At 37.9% G+C, this 21,908-nt stretch overlaps 1 protein-coding gene across 1 annotated transcript in view; it reads right to left on the bottom strand.

Moving 5' to 3' along the window:
- Nucleotides 1-21,908, bottom strand: part of LOC150080807 (QRFP-like peptide receptor) — a 102,388-nt gene that overhangs the window by 12,982 nt on the left and 67,498 nt on the right. Inside the window, exon 2 of the mRNA XM_090381150.1 lies at nucleotides 5,010-5,326. Coding sequence (XP_090237276.1) covers nucleotides 5,010-5,294 — 285 coding nt within the window. The 5' untranslated portion in view covers nucleotides 5,295-5,326. The remainder of the gene's footprint in view (nucleotides 1-5,009; nucleotides 5,327-21,908) is intronic.

The raw sequence follows: 21,908 nt of genomic DNA on the forward strand, positions 1-21,908 counted from the left end.
TGATTAATGCTGGACAGCGAATTTAAATAATTCTCAAATATATTCTGGAGATGGCAGGGTTTTACTTTCGAAAGTTGAGGGGTTTTTTTAAATTCTATTTTCATGTTTTTACGCCAAGTCTATTTGTCGACTTTACTGTATTACTTCAGTGCCCTGCAGTGAAGCAACATTTTCTGAATTAGTAAATTTCGATGCTTTATTGTACTACTACTCTGCAATGCAGTGAAGCAACTTTTAATAAAATGGAATGATGGAAACATATTAGATGAATGAGTTGCGCTTCTCTTACCACTATTATAGCGTAATTTAGATTGCACATTACTTATCCCAGTTTTCAAGGGTAGGGCTGCTCAGTTTCATTTCGAATCTAGCAAAAAAAAAAAAAAAAAAAGACAGCGACAAAGTTACAACAAAGGAATAGTCTCTGGGTGTCAAAATGCTAAAATATTATTTTCAGTAAAGCCATTGATGTGAAGCCCCCCTCCAGACGATCGTCTGGAGGAGGGGGGCTTCACATCAATCTGATACACACATGTATCAGATTTGTTGAAATTATATCAATAGTGGGGGGAGCTGTTATTTTTACTGCAAATAAGATGAATTATAAATATGGCATTATTATGTTTCTTTTAATCATACATAAAAGAATTGTTTTCTGAATAAATTATTCCTTTAAAAGATTACTATATTACCAGTTAATTATGTTATCATTAATAGCAAGTAATAAATTTAACAACTGGCAAAAGTTTATAATTCACGTGGGAAGAAACTCCAGAATTAGCCGGGCTTTTCTAAATGAAAGTATTGGCTTCAGATGCCAGGCGTTTCGTTTTCCTGGCATCTGAATTGTAATATCAGTTCGTACTCATTCTAAAGTTATTAACAAAAATAATTAAAATATATGTATAGAATAAATATTACTTCATTATATTCATAAAAATACATTATAGTGGGCCCTCGATTTAACGGACAAAAATTTTCTGTCCTAAAGGAAAAATTTAGAACCTATTTATATCTGATCGCGTCGCACATCAGACAGATGTGCTATCTGCTGGGCGACGCTATCAGAGAGATGTGCTGAAAATTCCTTTTAATGAAATAAAAGCTGTTTTACTGCTAGATAATGCACCTTCTCATCCTAATGCTGAGAGGTTAGTTAGCAGGGATGGGAGAATTAAATGTGTTTTTCTGCCTCCTAACGCAACTTCACTTATACAGTCGATGGATCAGGGTGTAATCGTTGCGTGTAAGAGGTTGTATAAGAAGTTTGTCGAAGAGGTGATGGTTGTTTTGGAAGAAACAGAAGAAGATACGAGAGGGAGGCACCAGGACACTGCAAAATTTATATGCATACAACATTAGATTTGCTATCTTCAACTTAGCAGCCGAGTGGAAAGATATGAAGATTACTACCTTGGCCAATGCTTGGAAGAAGTTGTAATGCGACGTAGAACCTGAAATGGACTTTGAGGGAGTTGAGGCGTCTAATTTTCGGGACACTCTTCTGAGGGCTGGCAACAAAATGTAATTGAGAATGATGTGGAGCAGTGGCTGGAAAATGATGAAGATGATCTGGGCTATCAAAATTTTTCTGAGGAAGAGATTGTGGAAAATGTTCTTCACGGAGAACAAGTGGACGATGATGATGACAAAGACGAAGAATCAGTTGCACCTCATCCTAAATTGTTTGTTAATAAACAACGTATGGATCACATCATATTGAATCGTCATCAGACCCTGATGTGCTTCCTTATTATGAACATTTTAGAGAATGTCGATCTACAGTAATAAGGAAGCAGAACCAAGGTGTAAGGCAACCGAAGCTTAATGATTTCTTCAAGACCACTTCATCAACTGGACCACCAGAACCCTCTACCAACAAGGAATTAATACCTCTCCCTTCATACGACCGTTCTTTCTGACTCTGAAAATTGTGATTTTTTTTCAATTAAGTTAATATTAATATTGAATATTATAACATCTTTTTTAACCTTTTTTGTATGTTTTTTATTCAATGGAGTTTAAGAATTTTAAAGTATTTTTTCCCTCTAAAATGGATTTAAATGAAAAAAACCAACTTTCACATTGAAAAAAACTTTGTGCGAGCTTTAAGAAAAAAAAATAAATAAAAGTGGTGGAAACACCCCATTAGTTACATTGTATAGTTTTTGACGCGTTTAATTAAAATAAAGTATGGTTCCTCTCGTAAATTTATTTTTATGTTTTTAACAGATGTTTTAGTGGCGTATATAAATTACTCAATGTACATTATAATAATATTTTATTCATACTGATACATTATAATAACATTTTAATACATCCTGTACATTGTAGAAGTTGGATTAATCAAGAAGTGAGATGTATCTTTAAGCTGTTTCTTCTACTTGCTCATTCATTTTGTGTGGAGCTAATCGTGCTTACACCCAGCAGCTGGAGGGAAAAAAATAAAAAATAAAGAATCATTTTAAACAACCATTAAGAGTTAAGTTTAACTTATGCTAACGTTTTCTGTCCACAGGATAATTTAATGCCATATTTCACGGGCATTACTTTAAATAACTTGAAAAGATAGGATTCTTAACCATATTTCCCTTACATCACTAGGTTTTAGTGGTTATTGAATTATTTATGGTCTATTCGGGATGAAAGGGATCGCATTAACTGGGTTGATGTGATGCAATCAGTAAAGTTCTTACACACAGTTTGGTAGCTTTGGACAAGAAATTGTGTCAGCACAAAGTAACGTAACATCTGGCGAACAGATTAAATATTCAGTCCTCATTATTGGATTACGGCAGTTGTTTACTATAAATAACCAAAATAAGATCGCACTACCTCAGCATTTACATTAAACATGAGATAGTATGAGGTTCAGTTATTGTGTTGGAAATTACTCCATTGAATTTTGTAGAATTTTTGCCAAAGGAACTAAGGCAGTGATCTGGGGGGAGTGTGAATATTGTAAATTACGCGTATTTTAAAGTCGTGTTGTCTATTTAAAACAAAAATTAGTTTCAGCGATGCAAATCGATTTCTGTGTACCACATCCTTTTCCCAAGAGATCGAGTATGGAAACTTCAAACTTTGGTTCGAAGAAAATTGCATTGAAGCAAACGGGAATGCTTTACCTGTGAGAGACGTACAAAAACAAAATAAAAATTTAAGACTTTCTTGTATTTTAACTTATACGTTCCCACCACGCTAGAATAAATCCACCCTACATAAGCCCATGTGACAACGCTCTGCATTTATGCTTCTTTGTACATTACAGAGATACATTTCATCCAAGTCACAAAATGCAAGTGGTTTCTTCACTCTCAAATGCGAGGTGAAGCGAATAAATGACGATATTACATTTAAGCTGTTTGAGTTATTTGAGTTTTTTTCAGATATCATTCTGGAATTCTGCTGGCAGTCAACGTAACTGTTGTTCAAAGCAAATATACGCGCTTAGCATAAATAACAGTATCATAAAAACGCGAAGGATATAGCGAATGCTTTCGCAGACTACTTTAAATCTTTAGGCGAGATCTTCACACCAATAAATTCAGATTTATCACATTTCAGAGAATATGATATCATTTCCAATATCATCATTTTACAACCAGACGTATTGGAGGCACTTTCTCTTATATAAAAGACTGTTTCGGTCCAGATGGAATCCCTCCGATAGTGTGGAAAAAGGGCCAAATCTTCTCGTGAACTTTGTTTTTCTGTTTAACTCGTCGATAAAATTGGGCGAATATCCAGAAAATTTTGAAAACAGGTTTTATATGCCCAATACATAAAAAGGAAAGCAGCGATCAAATGTCGAATTGCCGACCTCTAAATGCTCATTGGCCAAAATATTCAATCGTGTGTGGCAAATTAAAGTTGCAATCAAATATTAGGACTTTTGAGACAACTCAGATTTTATTTACGGTATTCTGTATTTACAGTCTTTATGTATTGCCTTTTCTCTCTCTCTCTCTCTCTCTCTCTCTCTCTCTCTCTCTCTCTCTCTCTCTCATCCATATATTAAATCCCTTAATAAATTTTTTCACACACGCACATACAGTACACAGGTGTTCGATGAAATAAAAATGGTTCGAATTCGGATAAGGCAAAAATATATTTTGCGTATTCAAAAGCAATAAATAGATTCATATTATTTTCGAATAACACTAAGGGGGAAAAGTAATGCAAAAACAGGAGAGAATCGAGAACCGAGCTTCCAAAGCAAGACTTAATACTCTGATCGGTTATTCATCACATCAATCATTCGACTGGGAGAGCGAGAAACGTTTCAAAACATTACATTCTCAAAAGCAATTTCGAGAAAACCTCTGACTATCGATAAGTCAAAAAGAAATGGCGTCTATTTTTCATTCTGTTGGTGGAACGCTCGAGAGTTCCTTGGCACATCCACTACTTTGGTCATAATGCGCCGTTTCATATACTACTACATGTGACCTCTTTTATTGCTTACTGCCTCCCTCAAGGCAGCCCGTGAACAAACACCAGTACAAGGGCGACCACGGGCCAATATGCATATTTCACGGGTCAAGAAGCTTAAAATAATCAACGGGGAATCCCATTCTTTCTGCCTGAAATCGGATATAAAAGAATATCGAGAAGAAGAATGAGAATCGGATAGAGAAGAATTCGTCTGGTCTCCGACATGATTTAAGTCCAAGCCTCTCCAATCATGAAAATCGCAAACCCACTACACTGTCGTGGAAAACTTTCATGCTATAATAATAATCATTTTCTTTATTTATTTCTATGTTTTATTCTAAATGTTCACTCGTACTTTTCTTTTTCTTGTGATTTAATTTCGCGAATATCTCTATTTCATTAAAAAAGTACAGAAAAAGTAAAAATATTATAGCAGTATAACATTTTGCACTCTGCTTAAATTGTAAATTCAAAACCTTTTCTCTGTTACTTCAACGATAAGGGTTTATAACTAGTAATAATACCTGAAGTTCAGAATTATCTGTTATTTGAACGAAAAAAGCTCCACCTACCTTCACTGGCACGCATATTAAAATCACGAGCAAATCAGCAGATGCGAGACTTGCCAGGAAAATGTTGCTTATCGTGTGCATCCTTCTGTAACTGATCACAGTGTAGACGATGAGAATGTTGCCTAGCAACCCAATAATCAGTGTTATTCCGTATACTACAGCTGTTGGGATTAGATCTTCCAAGAAGAAGGTGTTGAAGGCTTCGTCCAAATCGTACTCGTATACCGGAGTCGAGTTATCAGTGTCCGAAAAGATGGAATGGCTAGAATTCTCAGCAGAAGACATGTCGCTGTCAGAACTCGCCTTACTGATGAAAACTGCAAAGTTAGAAAGGAGACAAGAAATTAGTAGAAATTAAAAGAAATCCGAAGACACAAATGCAGATAGTTCTGAAAGTAGTTGATAAATGTGATTACCCTATATTTCAACATAAAATTAACAGATACAAGTGGGCCATAAATAAGGATTTACTGCTAACATTAATTAATATGCATTCAGAGGGGAAACTATTAGGAATATCCCTCTCCTCCAACAAAAACATCGAACTATTGATACAAACCCGAGTCAAGTATCTAAGATTATATACAGTATATCGACTTGCAATGAACTCTTTCGACAATCTTTCGGGATACTGAGCAGAAGGAGTGCGTGGACTCGCGTTGTTTTTGCCATATTCTGCTCCTCCTATCAGCGTGAAACATCAGGAACTTGGATTCCTCAGATCCACGTTTTTCCAATCCAACTGTCCAGCCTTGCTGTTCATTAGTCCACTGTAACCGTACCTGCTTGATGTTTTTGCTGACAGGAATGGAACCCGATTCTGTAGTTGGCTGCAATACTCCATCCGTAAGAATTATATTTCTTTTTTGGTATTTGAAAACCTCAATAGGGTTGCAATTTCCGAGATTTTCGCGTCTGTCATCGACTATCATTCCACGTTCGAAGTTACTTAACTCTTTTATCTTGTCCATTCTCGCACTGGATTGCGCACCCACAGAAATCCTACGCATTTTTCCAACCGCTTTATATCGCGTGGTACGAATAGGTGACGCTGTTACTGAAGGAACTCTCCTTTTTATGAAAAAGAGTTTAGCTATTAAACTGGACACTCAGTATAAGTAAAGTATAACAAAAATTTCAGAGAATAATACTTTGTGAGGTATGTGCAATGAAGCTAAAACGATTGCGTTTATATTATTAGTTAATTGGTCAGTTAATTATTAATTGGTAAGGAGATAAGTAATTATTTACTTTTCGCTTTTATTAATTGCAGAAAAAGAAAAAATTCAGTTAATTTAATAGATACTTGTAAAATTCGAATTGTAATGCACATTCTTTCAGAGTGGTACATTTGTTAATATAAAGTTTTTTTCATCTGTATTTCCTGAATCGAGTTTGAAATTACGTCCCACGCGTTATGGAACATCTCGTATATTGATAGCGTGACGAGGACAACACTCCAAGCAAGTCCTGTGAAAGGATTTTCATATCTGAGAGATGACATTTGGTGGGGGACTGATACTAATTTTTTTCGTATAGTTGTGGGGATTTAGATATGAAGAACTACTTCCTTACATGACCTAAAGCTAGAATTTTAGATGGATGTTAGTCTCTTATGCTCCTACAGGAGAGTAGCACCATCCAAACTCCCTTGCGCTTTATACGTATTTGAAAATGGGACCATTAATTGTGAGCAGAACTTCAGCAGTGTAGTAGACTGATTTGCTGGCCATACCTGCAGAAAAAATCATTAATACTTTGAAGCTTTTGCTGCGAATACTATAAGAAAAATATACGCTTTAACTTGTCGCAAAGAGACCCTCGAGCTCGTGGAATCTAGTTATTTCTGGTGGCGAATTTTGTTACGTACGCAGGCGCAGTTGGAGCACGCAGAACATCCTTTTATCATCGCAACACACCGACGAATACCTGACATTGACAGCACAATCGGCACCATGAGCGATCATCAGTGCCACGCGAGTCGTTTCCACGTACCACTTTGAAGATGCTGTCGTGCACGAGAATCGTTTATCCTCTTTTATGCTGGATTGGTAACAGAAACGTGCGGAAAGCATTAATTTTACGAACTGAACTTCGAGTTCTGTACGCTAACACTGTACAAACTTCTTATTTTTCAGCGATCTGTACGCTGACACAAATTTCTTATTTTTCAGCAATTACTTCAGACAGGACACTTATGTTTTAGATGAGTAGCGGTGGGAAGGTTATGTGGAAACGACTCTCATTAGTGAGTCCTGTGACTGAACCACAAATACCTCCCTGCTGGAGTTCCTTTAGTATTACAATTCGTGTGGTAATATTTTGCGTGTAACATTTTTGCTGAACGTATTATTTTGATTTTTACATTGCTCTCTTGGAGAATGTGTTGTCAGCAATGTATCTGAATTGAGGTGGAGGGGTTATGTTCAAGGAGAAACGTGGATCCTTGAATTACACTTGTCTAACATCAGCAGCTTGCCAATTTCCAATTCATTCTTCACGCTAGCACTAATTTACCGTAGCCAACACCTTTTTGTTTTCAGTATTGCGACATTCCCAAAAGTAAAACTGTTATTATCAGCCGTGTTAGACAGATAGAGCTAAAGCAGCTACGAAAGTCTTAATGAATATCGTTCCCAAAGTCAGAATAAATGCAGCCAAGCGTCTATTTTTCCATCTTGGAGAAGGTTTTAGTTTCAGAACTTTCTAAAACTACCAGACACGTTTCGATTACCCAGGCACAGGTAAGCAAAATGATTGGTGACAGGATGCCTCGAATAACAAATCTTATGGCAGGAGATCCCCTTTCCTTTGACGAGCCGAAGTAATGAAAAAAACTGTCAGGAAGCCGGAAAAGTCTTCTCGAATATGAGTTCCTTGGGAGATAACATACCGCAGTTCCAATGCAACGAAATCATTTCTTTCTCCAGGTCACCTCTCAACGTACTTCCCCTGAAGAAATTTCGTTTCTCATTTTGTGCAAAGAGACAGTTGCTCTCACTTTCGGGCAGTATAAATAAAGAGGATTTTCACCGACTGGTGTGGTGGTCTTCAGCCTTTGACACTTTATTCTCCTGAGTCACAATTGCCAAACTATTTCGAATGTGATTTTTTCAACTTAATTCAAATTTATTTAAAATAATACCATTTTATTTTTTGGTTCGCTTAGGAAATCAATAAGTATATTTTGAGGTCTATTTACTACAGCTTGTGTGGTTTTCAATCGATTAGTTAAAATTTACACAACATTTATTCCGTACCTTAAACGCTGCAAGTTGAAGAAATTCCACCTGCGATTAACCTTTAACCATTTCTGCTCCTCTATCCAAAGAGGAAAAATTTCGTTCACAGTCGCGAGGAGCATTGCGCATGTTCGTTGAAATTACTCGTTTTCGGAGAACATGCATCATATGAGGAGAGACATATTTGCATACGATTCTCTCCTCGTATATAAATTCCGCGCATTTTAATACTTCTTCCAAACTGTACGTATATACTCACACGAGCACAAAACAGTGAAAAAGAGCTAAGTGGAATACGAGGTGTCGGGCCTCAATTTCGATAAGTGACTTCGTGTCATTATCGGAAAAAGTTTGGGCCGCTGCTCCAAACTTTTAACTTGTGCAGAGTTTTTAATAAAACAGGTTTTTCTCAGCGTCCATTACTCTTCTCGAAGTGACCTCCTTTAAAAGAATTAATCATTGTAATGTATCAGCTGGAATTGGTAGATTTACATAGAGAAAGCGGAAAACAAACCGTACTTCAATCCAACACCCTTGCAAGAGAAGAAATCGCAAAAAAAGCCATTTTAATAAACGGATATCATAATAAAATAGAGAAGGGCATATCCGGTTTTACCAAAGTGCTTCGAGTTTAGTTCCTCAACTAATTTACTTACGACAGCCATGACTTCCGAGAAATTCCGCGATGGGTACAGTTCACTACGATTAAGTGAGGTGCCGCTGTAAAGACATTTTGTGCTTTTCTGGTGACTGAAGACGTAAGGGAAATGTCCTTCAGCTTCCTAGAAGAGGGTTTGACTTCTTTAATTAGTATGACGACTGTACGCCACTTCTTTCTATAAATGAGAACGGTCTTTTTAAAGTTCCAATTAACTCTGGAACAATTTTGAAATTACATCGAGGCTAAAAAAAGAAAACGGACGTGGTATCATCACTCAATAACTAAATTAAAGCTAAAAGCTTTTCAAACACGTGAAGTATTGTCGTATTACCTTGCAAAGAAAAGGCTCGCTGTGGGCTCGACAATGCATTCACGTGGTTGAAAGTTTAATTTTAAGTTATTGCGTAATTTTGGAATTGGCTCCATCCACTTCTGATGGAGCCAATTCCGTGGTGTCCTGGGACCCGCTTAAACAGCAATCCAGCGATGAAATGAGCAACCTCTGAAGATGACTCGCATGCCCGAGCCGCACCGTTCGGCAGAGAATGCATCGTGTACTTATCGCGTTCCTACGGAAGTGTCCGTAAACTGCGCGACCAGTTAGTTTACGTCAGGTAACAGACAGCATCGCCGAAGAGCAGAGGCCGATCATTCATCATCGTCATCTGGCAACACGGAGATCACAGCCTCGACATCCCTTCTCGTTAAAGAGTTATCATCGTTGGGGCTGTGTGAGCACAGCCACTCGTCAATCATTCGTCAAGTGGAAGCGGAAAGCGTGTGCTCGTAGCAGGTTCCGATGATATCTGGCCTCTAAACCGGGGTATTGTCGCGTGCACTCTTCGAAGCACACACAACAAGAACCTTTTGGCCCTTCTGATGCGTCACTTATTTCTTCCATAGCAAAAAAGGAAATCTTATTTCTTCGCGCCTCCTTGTGCAACACGCTTTCTTTTGTTTTCCTTTTGTGATAACGGAACCCACGGCGATCACACGATGCTACGAGCGTGTACTCCTTAAAGCTCTTCTTTTCTCAAGAGAGAGAACTTCTGGCGAAACTTCTTTAAATGGCTGGACGCTAACGGCACCTCACCCATTATGCTAAGTTTTGCTACGATAGTTCGGCCTTGAAAGTCCCTCGTGGAATTATCGAGCTATACGCGAATGGGTAGGGGTTCTGCGCCCATACCCAAATACGTTTGATTGAAGTACAACTCGTACGCTGAAGCAATATATGAATCAATCCTTTTAAGCACGTCCTTCGAGCTCGCATTTTTTGAACCATTTGAGAAAAACGTTCTTCCCGCTGTTTCTCCAGAAATAGATAATTCGGTCACTAGCGTCTTCATGCACGCTGGAAAAAGAAACTTCATCGTGTTACCCAGCTACCGCGAGATCAGATGACATGTCAGGCATGTGTTTTAATTACCGCCCTTGCGTAGCATTTAAATGTGACCCTGTGCGACAGAAAGCTGTTCGTGCAACACGAAGCAACGAAATTGATTCTGTTTCGTGGTGTCCTGGGAGACAATTAAAACAACTCTAATTGCCACTGTCCACAGTTTTCCCGCACAGAATACTAATAGCTCTCTCTCCTTCCCACTGAAATATTGAATACAGTTTTACTAGTTCTGGTCAAAAAGAAAACTTTTAGAGCAGGGTTTCGCCATCTTCTACTTCTGATGATCTTTTCTTGGGCAAATAAAATCCACGATCATCCTAAGTAGTAATAACAGACTTTAATTTCCCTTCTTTGTTTCAGACTTTGCTTTATTCCATTATTATACGCCGCGATTCCTTAGGATTATTATCTGAGATTCTCAACCCATCCACGGGTTGAAAACTGTTTCGTAATGACAGCGATTGTTCATAATTTGAATATCTTTTTTCGTTTCCTCCTTGTTTAAGAACTTTTAGTCTGCTTCTCCGGTGTGATTTTCGCTCCGAATGTAGTCCGGTTTAAGTTTTCTGTAGTATTTCCTTATTGCTTACCGCTGGTTTATCTGCAGGACCTACCAATATAATGTTGGGTTCGAATGCGGTTCGAAAAGAAAACGATTTATTCAAAGAACAAGAGTAATGTTCTTTGAATAAGTTTTCTTTTCTTCTAACAGCAATGCTCTACCCAAAATTGTATTGGTAGGTCCTGCAGATAAACCAGCGGTAAGCAATAAGGAAATACTACGTACAAAAAATTTATTCAACTGCGAATTGAGCTTAGAAATGCGCAAATGAACATTGAAACTCTAGCGGTTCTTCAAAGTCTTGTCCAAAGTGCCAGCATCTTCACTAGAGAAGATGGAAGAGTTAACCGTGGCAATTACCAAGATGGCTCCCTAACAGATGAGCAATAATAACGAAGCACAAAGCTGATTATTACCCAAACAGTGGTATTGAAGAGTTGGCTCAACTGCATGAATACAGAAACGGACAAGGAATAGGCTGAAATTAGAAATAACACAGGACATAAAGGGACAAAGTCGCAAATACCTCCTGGGGAAACTTGACAAAGAACAGACCGATGCATATACTCGCCTCTGCAAATTACTTTCATTGTATGCTATTGATTGCCCATGTTTTCTATTAATTTGCCTTTCACCGTGGCCATTCATTCATTAGCTGCACCATCATTTGTGGTACAAAAGTTTCCAGGCTCCTCCAATTTCTGCCATCGTTTTCCGATACATCCCCTCCCCGCCCACTATTGCAATCGGTGAATTATTCGCCATTCAGAGGGATTATCGCCGATCTAGTAATTATTAGTTGGTTTTCATTCTATATTCATTTGTTTATTTATTTGCCCGGGGATAAGAAACTATTACGCTAACTCCCAACAGAAATAGCTGTAGGTGAGGCATGAGAATGAGCGCCACAATAACAATGATCTTGAAGGGCTTCATCTAAAAGGAACAGTCATTCATTCATTTTGAATCGAAGAAATTAGCACATTTATGAGAGAAAACAAAATCAAAAGTATCTATTTGAGATATATTAAAGTGGTGAGAATAACCCGATTGTAATATGTTGTGTTTTTCATGTTGGAAAATGAAATATAAGGGAGATCTACCGTTAACTCTGAACACATGAAACTTGAGGACAACAGACTTACATCGATCTTGAAATGGAGTAATTTATCTGCGAAAACATATCTTAATAATGTCTATGAGGCTTCAAACACTGTAGACATTAACGATTGCAGAACACTATACTTTATGGAAAGAAAGAAATTATGAACACTATTAGAAGACACCCAATATCATCACGTATTTTTTGGTCGAGACTAAATGAAATTTCAGTATTCAATAACTTGTGTTATTAATGTTCATAAAGCAACCTCATTCAAACGAGGGATTAAACCTATTTAATTTAATCCCAGTATTTATTGTTTGCCAATTCTTAGGCGAAACTGTTCTTCTGTTCATTACATCCTCGCTCTGTACAGGGTTTGTAGGTACCGTTTGTTTTCTTCTAGGATCTTTCAGTAACTTCCTGGATGTATTCCCTTCACACAAACACACTTTAATAAATACGACTTTAAAGGGGGTGAAGCAAGCTGCCTTGAAATCGCTACTTTGTTGCGAGTCCAATTGGTAAAGACCACTTTCATCGGCATTAAGAGACAGTCTCGTGGGAACCAGTACGAAGGAAAACATTCAGACCATTACAACATAGTGTTTTCGAGTGCACGTGACAGAATCATCCATCCTCTTGCCACCGCTCAGAGATAAGTTAAAGAAAGGAAAGTAAATCCCAATGTTTTTCGGTGTCGTCACGGTTGAGAGGGAGAAGGAAAGGGAACAATCCAAGCGAAGGAGCCTCCGGCACATACTGATGATTGCGGCAAGCCAACAGAGGTCATCAATATAAACGAGTATACGGCAAGACGATTTTCCATTGCCACGAAAGGACCCAATCGCACCCTTCAGTCACGCGGTTATTTTCATCACCTCAGTCCGTATAAAGCCAGACGAGTTCTCTTCCCAGAGAATCGACTGCGTGGCGCACTTCCTGCGTATCCTTGTTTCATTATGAATTTCATGACTGAACGTGGCAGGAGAGCGCGTTCCTTAAACAAAGTGTAGTTCGGTCAGCATGCATCGCTCTCTTGATTGGTCACCAGACAAATCTCATGTAAAACTACATTTCTCACCATCTAGGATTTCTAATATTATTAACTGAATTGCGTAATAAGAATGTCCCCTTAGTGTCTGTTCATTTTCGCTCTCCAGCCTGTTGTCACAGATATTGTGCATTGTCATCGCAGTTGACGGAAATGAAGTTGCTTTAATTTGTGGACTGGTTTTTGTTGCTTCAGAAATATTACAAGATTATCAAGTTTTTTGTTTCAAGGGTTTGGTTGTGTTATTTCAGGTTTACACCAATACAACTAAGACATTGAAGCGTCTGTACATCGTGGCTATAAATCTTTCTGTTGATGTGGCCGGTTTGCTCGTTTTCCGAAATGGAAAATCCGAATTTTCAAATACTGGAGAACGAAACCATGACATGACCACCATGTGGTTTTTTACCGTGAAATAGATCTCACTTTAATAACATTGGCTTTAGTTGTCTTTCAAGAACTGAGCTGATCGCTACCATTTAAAAAAAATTTAAAGACTGAGTTTTTGTTGGTAAAACCTGGCGAATCAGAATTTAACACTTAGAAAGAGCGCTATTGTTTTCAAGACTGTAATAAATTACTTATTAGTGCAGTCTTATTCTATGATTAACATAGAATATGATTATAATATGATTAACAATCATATGATTAACATAGAATATGATTAACAAAACTCCAAAATTAGGATTTTCTGATATTCACTGGGGCATTGCAATTTTCGTAACTTTAGCCTTTCAGAATTTAACCTATAGGCAATGTCTTGAGTAATAGAAGGGCTTTGTACGATTTAAAACTAATCCATCAAGTATTCTCTGAATAGATCCTCACATCGGTCCTCCTCCTGCATCGCGTATCTCTCTCTCTCTCTCTCTCTCTACGTTGCACTAGCTGGCACAAGGCAGCAATCACCTCCTATATACCCAGATCACAACTTGATAAGTCAGAATTTCGATGGGCTGTGCAAACCTAAGACAGACAGCTCACAAACTTCAAGCCAGGACATCTCCTGTTAACTGTGAAATACGTAGTTAGTTTTAATCAAACTTCTGTCCTTCTGGATCCGAGAAAAAATTCTGTTTAAACTGTATTTACAATTAAATGAGGTATATAATTTAATTTCATTGTAAATAGCTTCCTTACATTTCATTTCATTGTATACATTTTATGAAAATACACAACAGTGAACATACTGCAGATATAGACCGGAAGATGACGGAGGATGAGCTTCATATACGAAAATGGTTGAACACATACTCTTCTCTAGATGGTGGTCCGTGAGAATCGCGGGTTCTGGTCTGACGAATCTAGCTTTGGCTGGATTCACCAGATCAAAGAACCCATTCCACCAATTCTGATACTGTTCTTTTCTTATTTTCATTCTGCTGACAATAAAGGTAGAGGGGTCTTATTAAATGTTTGTTTGTTGTTGTTGTTGTTATTTGGGTTTTTAGGAGCATTAGCAACTAAGGCCATATTGCTCCGGGGATATGCGGTGGTCATTCCCTGACCTTTCCACATCCTCCGTATTTGGTGGTGACGGGCTCGAACCCCGGTCTAATCAAGAAGCGCGTGCTACGCACTGCTGCTCCTTCCCACCTGGCTACGGAGGCGCCAATGTTTGTTTGTTTATGGGCTTTCCGGCCCACGGGCAACAAGGCCATAATGCGCTTGAGTCTTCTATCATTAGATTCTACATTAAGAGGCCCTCGTGAGTTGCATATACTTACCACCGTTGTTCTCCACACTGGAAAAGGCCTCCATGAGAATATTGAGTCCATATTTGTATCCAGACAATGGCTAAATTTTTTTTTCACTATTGCCTAGTTTTTCTCTCCAGGAATTTGTGTTTTTCATCATTTACAACTGGCAGATGATCATAACTCACATCTACCGAAAAGTACACGGACATAAAGTATACAATTTCACATTGGTGTCACTGCCACGCACTTCAACAGAGTGTCGGTAGCCTTTTGGTCGCTATGGCGCTCCACCCCTCCCGAGTAAGCTTTCCATCAATGAACGATGGAATGAAACAGATTAAGTCCTCCATTCCTCCTACAGAACAGTGATAGTTAAGAAACTGTACGGGACTTCGGTCTGGCCCTCACCCAACGTTCCAGTTCATCCCACAGGGTTCAAATCAGGATTCTATAAAATCATTGATGCCGATGAATCCATCCTTGAACAGCACAGCGGTATGGCATAGGAGCATTATTCGGTTGAAACAAACCTGAATGTATAATAAAGAACTCCCACATCGTAAGTAACAGGGAAGAGTCCAAAATGAAAGGAAGATGCTGGTGAACATGTTTCTCCGCACAACCACCAAAGGCCCTAAGCTATACTATGCAGCGCCACTCCATAACTTCATCTCCTCCAAACTTCATTGTTGGCACAACGCATTCCAGCAGCAGACTTTTACAAGGATCTCCCCATCCACACCAGCCCATTTGAGCAGAACAGAGTGTAACAAGATTCATCCCTCCACAAATTTCCTTTGCTTTCTGCACCAATTATGACATTCTTTGCGCCATGCAAGGCAAAACCGCCGACTGTAGTTTGTGAGGTTTCGATTATGTGTCTTCTATGAAAATCGAGGCTGTGGAATTCCGCACATAGTGTAGTGTACTCGATAGACCTCGATCTCTGTTGACGCCTTAATCTCCTGATTGATGTTTACAGGGAGGTCTGACGAAAATCAGTAAGTTGCCGTGGTCTCCCTGTACGTTGCTTAACGGTGGTGGTACGCTCATATTTCCATTTCATAATAACACCACTAACGGTCGATTTTGCACGAATAGACAAACCAGCAATGTGATATCCGACAATAACATCCCCTCTCGATATCGGTAAGCTTGGAAACAAATAATTTGTGTGGCTCACATGTCTTACTTATACAGCGGGCTGAGTCGCTTGTTTATCCTGGAGTATCCAATGGACCACGAAAACAGGAGTGTTTGAATACCTATTAGAGGGTCTGCGCGTGTAGCGCAGTGGTATCGTCACCGTCCTCCTCACACCGGGTGGAAAAAGCCCGGGTTCGAATCCCGTCGATGACGCGAGAAACTTTAGTGGGCTTTCTTCACTCCGTGGCTGAGTTAGTCGGTCTCAGGCGTAGATAGCAAGGTTCCCCCCCCCCCCACAAACTATGGTTTTTTCGTCCAGCAAAACAGGAAAATCGACCAGAGAATACAAGCAATTTACCGACACATACGGGGTAATGTATTAAATTACGAGTAATCCTAATATAATAATTTAATACCTATTGGAGGATAGTGTACACTCAATTCACAGACATTATTTATGCCTAGTGGCCTTCGTTTCTTTCTCCCTTATTCTAAACAACTCAACCATTGAACAATTTTAGGTTATCATCATATTCAAAGTATTCAGGGTTAATTTTCATTAATTTAATATCTGCTAAATTAGTGACATAGAAAAGATTTACGTACTTTTAGTAGAAATTAAAAGTTCCCTTTACACTCTCAGATTATGATCTGGGTGAGGAAAGGGAACTTTACTCGCATAAGTCCAACTTGGGGGTAAATTCTCCCCCTCCCCCTCACCCAGAAACTCTGATTTTTCATAAAAATATAGACAAATCGGTCATAGTGTGCAAGAAATTTCCGAACAGAGTACATTGACGCTCGCAGCCTCCCTTGCTTTGGTCCAAAAAAAAAAACCAACAACAACAAAGTGAGACCTTTTGGATTTTTCGTTTATTTTTCAAGAGAACACAACGAACCCAAAGGAATATATTCCTGAGTCTAGAGAATGATTAAGTCACGTTTAACAACGGTGCAGATAATTATTTTTCAGAAAGTTAAAGGATTGCTATCATCTCAATAAGACGCAATCATTTCTAAATTTCGTTTGACTGAAAATAAAATATCGAAATTGGCTCCGTGAGTTTAACTTCGTGCATCTTTTGAACTTAATTACTGAAGTGAGTAAATATTAAAGAAACAAAGTAAATGAGAAACGCATTATAATTTTTTTTGGTTGTAATGAAATTAAATTAATGCATAATGAAGAAACCCACTACTATCCATTTCTTGCACAAGTTTTCCGTATTCCAAAATCATCACGTGTTGTTTGTTATCTCCTCTCCATCATGCTAGAATTTATACAATTTTACTTCCACGCTACTATCATTTTGTCTTCTTCCCAATTTTTAAAAAAATTGGGTTTTTAATCTCCATAAAACTAGTCTTTCTTCTATTTTGTTTTTTTATCCATATTTTGCTTTGGTTCTCAAATATTTTTAAGTAAGTATTCATTCAACCAAGAGGAGTAAATTCTATTTCTTTATTTATGGCTATATTGTCTGTAATTTATGTGGACTCGTGTTAAACTGCTCACTTACTAATTCGAAATTGTTCTCAACGTCAAGAGTTGGAACCTCATTAAGATTTGTTGCCGTTTCTCGTCCAGTTAGCTCGAGTAATTTAAATAAACGCAGTTAATTGAAGTTCTTTATTTAATTAAGTTAATGCGAAAAGTAACTACCAGGTGAACGGAGGGAAACACATCGCGTGTTGCCACAGTTGCTGAAGTTTCATTTGCAAAGACGGGATTCAAGAAAATCTCCGGTGGATAAGTCATAAAACTGTCTAGTGCAGCGAGTATTCATTAAATATATTTAAAATATCTTAAAATACATTAAAGATTTTGTTATTCTGTTTTGAAGATAAATGGATGACTAACTGGATGGAGACGAATCCGATAAATGGACTGGGAAAAAATTTCGACTTAATAGAAGTTCTTACGCAGTAATATGTAAGATCATATATAAGTTCATACTAATTTCTCTGTCATAATAGTTATAGGAACAGAAATTACAGTAAACCCCTTCCCCCAAAGTTATGAACTGCTTCTAATTCACCATTAGGAAACGCGTTACCGATCAGATCGTAGTCTCCCATTAATCGCATTTCTATTAACATCTAAGTGCTCAGATATATTTTATGAATGCTGAGAGAATACTGAAAGTACTTATAGGTCTAACCGCTGTTATTTTTTATCGTTATAAATAACAATTCGAAATTGTTCTCAACATCAAGAGTTGGAACCTCATGAGCTACTCCAATAGCTCATCTCATGAGCTATTGGAACCTCATGAGATGAGCTACTCGTATATTACCTCACAGCGATTGTAATTTACCTCCTCCGGAGAGTGATAGCAAGGAGGAAATTGGAAAACAATATTTCTTGATATTCCATACAGTTCAAGGAAGCTACAGGCTTTTACTATATTCTGGATAAATCTGTTCCTATGCTTTATTATACTAAGGTAAGTGTATATAACTTCGGTCCCCTTAATATCCTCGAATTATTAGGCACATTAAACGTTTATTTTTTGGGAAAAATAGAAATGCGCATTTTCAAGATAATGCATCTTGGATATCTTACAAAATTCGTTCCATCAAAATCAGAAGTTCCTTTTCAAAAATAAAATGGTAGGAGAAGGAAAGAGGAATTAGTTATTCCCTTAATCACCTCCCTGATAAAATCTTCAGTAATGCATATTGGTCGTATTAAGTTTTATTTAAAGAAATTAAGAGTTTGATAATTTCAGTTTCAAAATTGAAAATGAAAAAAAAAATTTAGAACAGTTTGAACAAATTTTGTCTTGTCTACTTTAATGGAGAAGCTGAACTCCTTCCTCTCCACGTTGTTTACAAATATTTTTATTCCTGACTGCAGTAAAGAGGGAAATAAAATTATATTCATAATAAATAAAGTAAGCGAGAAGAGGGAACCACTTTCCAAACAGTTTAGACTAAAATATAACTGAAAATAGAGAAGGAGTCTAAGAATGAAACAGGAACTATTTCTTTGGCAATTTCCTGCTTCTGACTTAGTGAGACCTCAGTTAAGAAACCAGGAAATGCTCTTTCAAGATGCAAAAAAACTCTTCATTAATAAAAGGATCTGACTGTTCTCGTCATCAGTATGCAGCGACAACTGATATTACCGTGCAGGCAGCAGCGTTCACGTCTAATCAAATCAGCACATTGGGCTGGTAGAAAGTGCCACGGAAGAAGCGTGGAGAAGAAGCAGAGGAAAATAACTCCTGAGAAGAGGCGGGCCTTTTATCATAATACGGCACGGATATGTGATGCAAAGGAGGATCATCTTGATAACGGAAATAAAGCCTCCATATCTCCTCTGCATACGAGTAGATGTTTATTGTTCTATAGGGCGAACTAATCAAGAACTCTTCCACTGAACTACTTGATTTTACGTCTACTGGGAAATAAGTATTCTGACACCATTCTTTCAAAGGAGAAATCTTAACGTTGTTCAAATTTATGAAAGGCAGTCTGGAGGTGAACAAACCTATTCTTGAATGCCCAATTAGCTGAACATTTCTATTAATTTCTCGAATTCCTTATCCTGCAGATCAACAAATCCATTATATTTATTTATAATTACAGCTCTACAACGTAAAAAAATATTACTTGCTGGACTGCATAAGAAAGTATTCCATGCTCGTACCAACAGTCGGTTACTGTGAAGCAGCAGCGTCACTTTCTTCTCACAAAAATGCAATTTGCGAAATGGAAGTGATGTTACTTAGGGGACTTCGGGAAGGAGACAGCAATTTTTCAGAACCGCTCCCTCCGGAAGCCTGTTGATATGATGGCCTCAGATTTGTAGCCGATTCTACGGAGAAAATCTTCTACCTTCATTCCTCAAGTTAAACTTACGCGAAGTAAAAGAAACCAAGAAACGTCAGAGGTATACTAAGAAGTGTGAGCGAAACAAGACCACCTCATTAGTGTGGTCTCGACCTTTCCTTGATTTATTTTCTCGTGTATAATGATGCCAGATTTACCATAATTACAACACACTCACATGATATAAATTCATGTTGTAAATTCCACTTTATAAAAAAAATTATGTAAACCCTAAACACAAAATGTATTAGGACTTAGTACTTGGGTTGAAGGTTGAGAAAATGAAAGAAGATACCTGTTGACATTCTACTTGACTTTCTGTAGATTGTAATTTTCAGGAAATGTGAAGGGAGGTTGTTCCAGAAAACGAAAGTTGAAGGAATAAACGAGGAAGAAGCAAAGTTGGGTCTGTGAATTCGAAGTTGGACAGTAAAAGGATGACAACTGATTATGGCACATGTTCCGACTGGGTAGGAAGAGACAGGGAGAATTGCAGAAGCCAATTCAGAAGAACAGCATTCATGGAAGTATCTAAAGAAAAGTCAGGCAGCAGAAGCAGAAAGTCCATGAGACAGAGAATAGAGCGACTTTGTAAGAAATGAGTCATTAACTAACCCTCTTTTGAATGAAGTCTCGAAGCCTGAGAGAGGTTATGGGAGCACTACTCCAGATGTGGGAATAATATTTCATGGTACGGCGGATTTGAGATTTTTAGTTTTTTAGATGCAGAGGAAGCAATATTTGTGATGTGCTCATGCCAATAGAGAGAGAGGGAGAAATTACAGATCAAGATAATATCTAATAGAGATATATGATTTTGTTTAGGAATTTGAGTGTAACAAAAGCATAGGAATCCTTTTTGCGAGATATAAGGCAGGAGTGAGTTTTAGAAGAGTTGAAATTAACTAAATTATCATTGTTCCCATTGAAAGGTTACCTGAAGATCAGCATTTAAGGAATTGGTAGTGGATATTCGAGACGTTGATGTTTGTGTAGGGCAACGTTTCCCGAACCGAAACGTGGAATGAAACAGCAAAACTATGGATAGGATTTCCATATAAGGGGAAGAAAGTCATTAATAAACAAGAGGAAGAGAGTGGGTGAAAGAACTGAACCTTGAGGAACACAGCTTAGTGGAGGAGTTAGAAGAGAGAGCCGTCTATCATCACCTACAGTGAGCGGCCAGAAAGGAAATTGGATACCCAATTACAAAAACAGTTGGAAAAACTGTAGGATGGAAGCTTATTTAGAAAACAGAGACCAGAATGCTCGACTACCGATTGGACAAAGAGCAAGTTTGCTACTTTTAGCTATTTAAAATGTGTATTTTGTACTGATTAATAACTGATTTACCATCGTTACAAGCTTTATTACAGGCAAAAAGCAAAGCTGGATGCAAGCCAGTTGCGATATGGAGCATTCTTATCATGAACAGCCTTAGAACATTTATTGGAAAACCAAAGTTTAGATAAAGGATAAGATTTTAAGATGGAGAGTGGAAAGGATTTCATCCCTATACGAATAATTTTACTTACAATATCTGAGCAAATTGACATCAGAAGATTTAAAACAGTAATCTAACCAAGGAAAAGAAGAACAGAAATCTTGCATCATCATTCCTTTTTGAATTCTTGTAATGCCAAAGAACAGAGGCTGAAGATAGCCACGAGAGAGAGAAAGGCTCCATTGGAAAAGAGATACTCATTAAGTTGTAATCTGAGGTGTCTAGGGGACCGTTCACCTCGACGTGTACTCGAAAGGGTTGTTTGTAAGAAAAAAAAATCAAGGCTGTTGTTAGGATTATTGGGTATTCTAGTAGGTAAATAAACAATCTGTGGGACTATAAAACGGAAGCCAGCAGTTGTGAACATTAAAATCATCAAGGAAAATTTCCTCACTGTTAGGAGAGATGAACCAAAGAAAGTCAAATCTCGAAGAAAGGAAGTCAAAGTTCCAAGTGATTTGTGGGGTAGAGAGAACGATAGAGGCAACAAATGAAGTTTACGGAATGGGACAGAGAAAGAAATTTTAAGCCAGAGATGATTGAAAAGAGGAGATTCCAAATAACTAAATCTCTAACAGGACATATGCACAAGTACTACCTTTTAAGAGAAAGGAATCGCACAGCGAATGATTAGAACAATTGAGATGAGCAGTGGTTGAGGCAACCGACAATTGGGATTTTGCCAGAAA

The sequence above is a fragment of the Mastigoproctus giganteus genome, chromosome 9, assembly GCF_048544385.1.
Source record: "Mastigoproctus giganteus isolate SK-2022 chromosome 9, ASM4854438v1, whole genome shotgun sequence".
In the NCBI taxonomy this organism is placed as follows: domain Eukaryota; kingdom Metazoa; phylum Arthropoda; class Arachnida; order Uropygi; family Thelyphonidae; genus Mastigoproctus; species Mastigoproctus giganteus.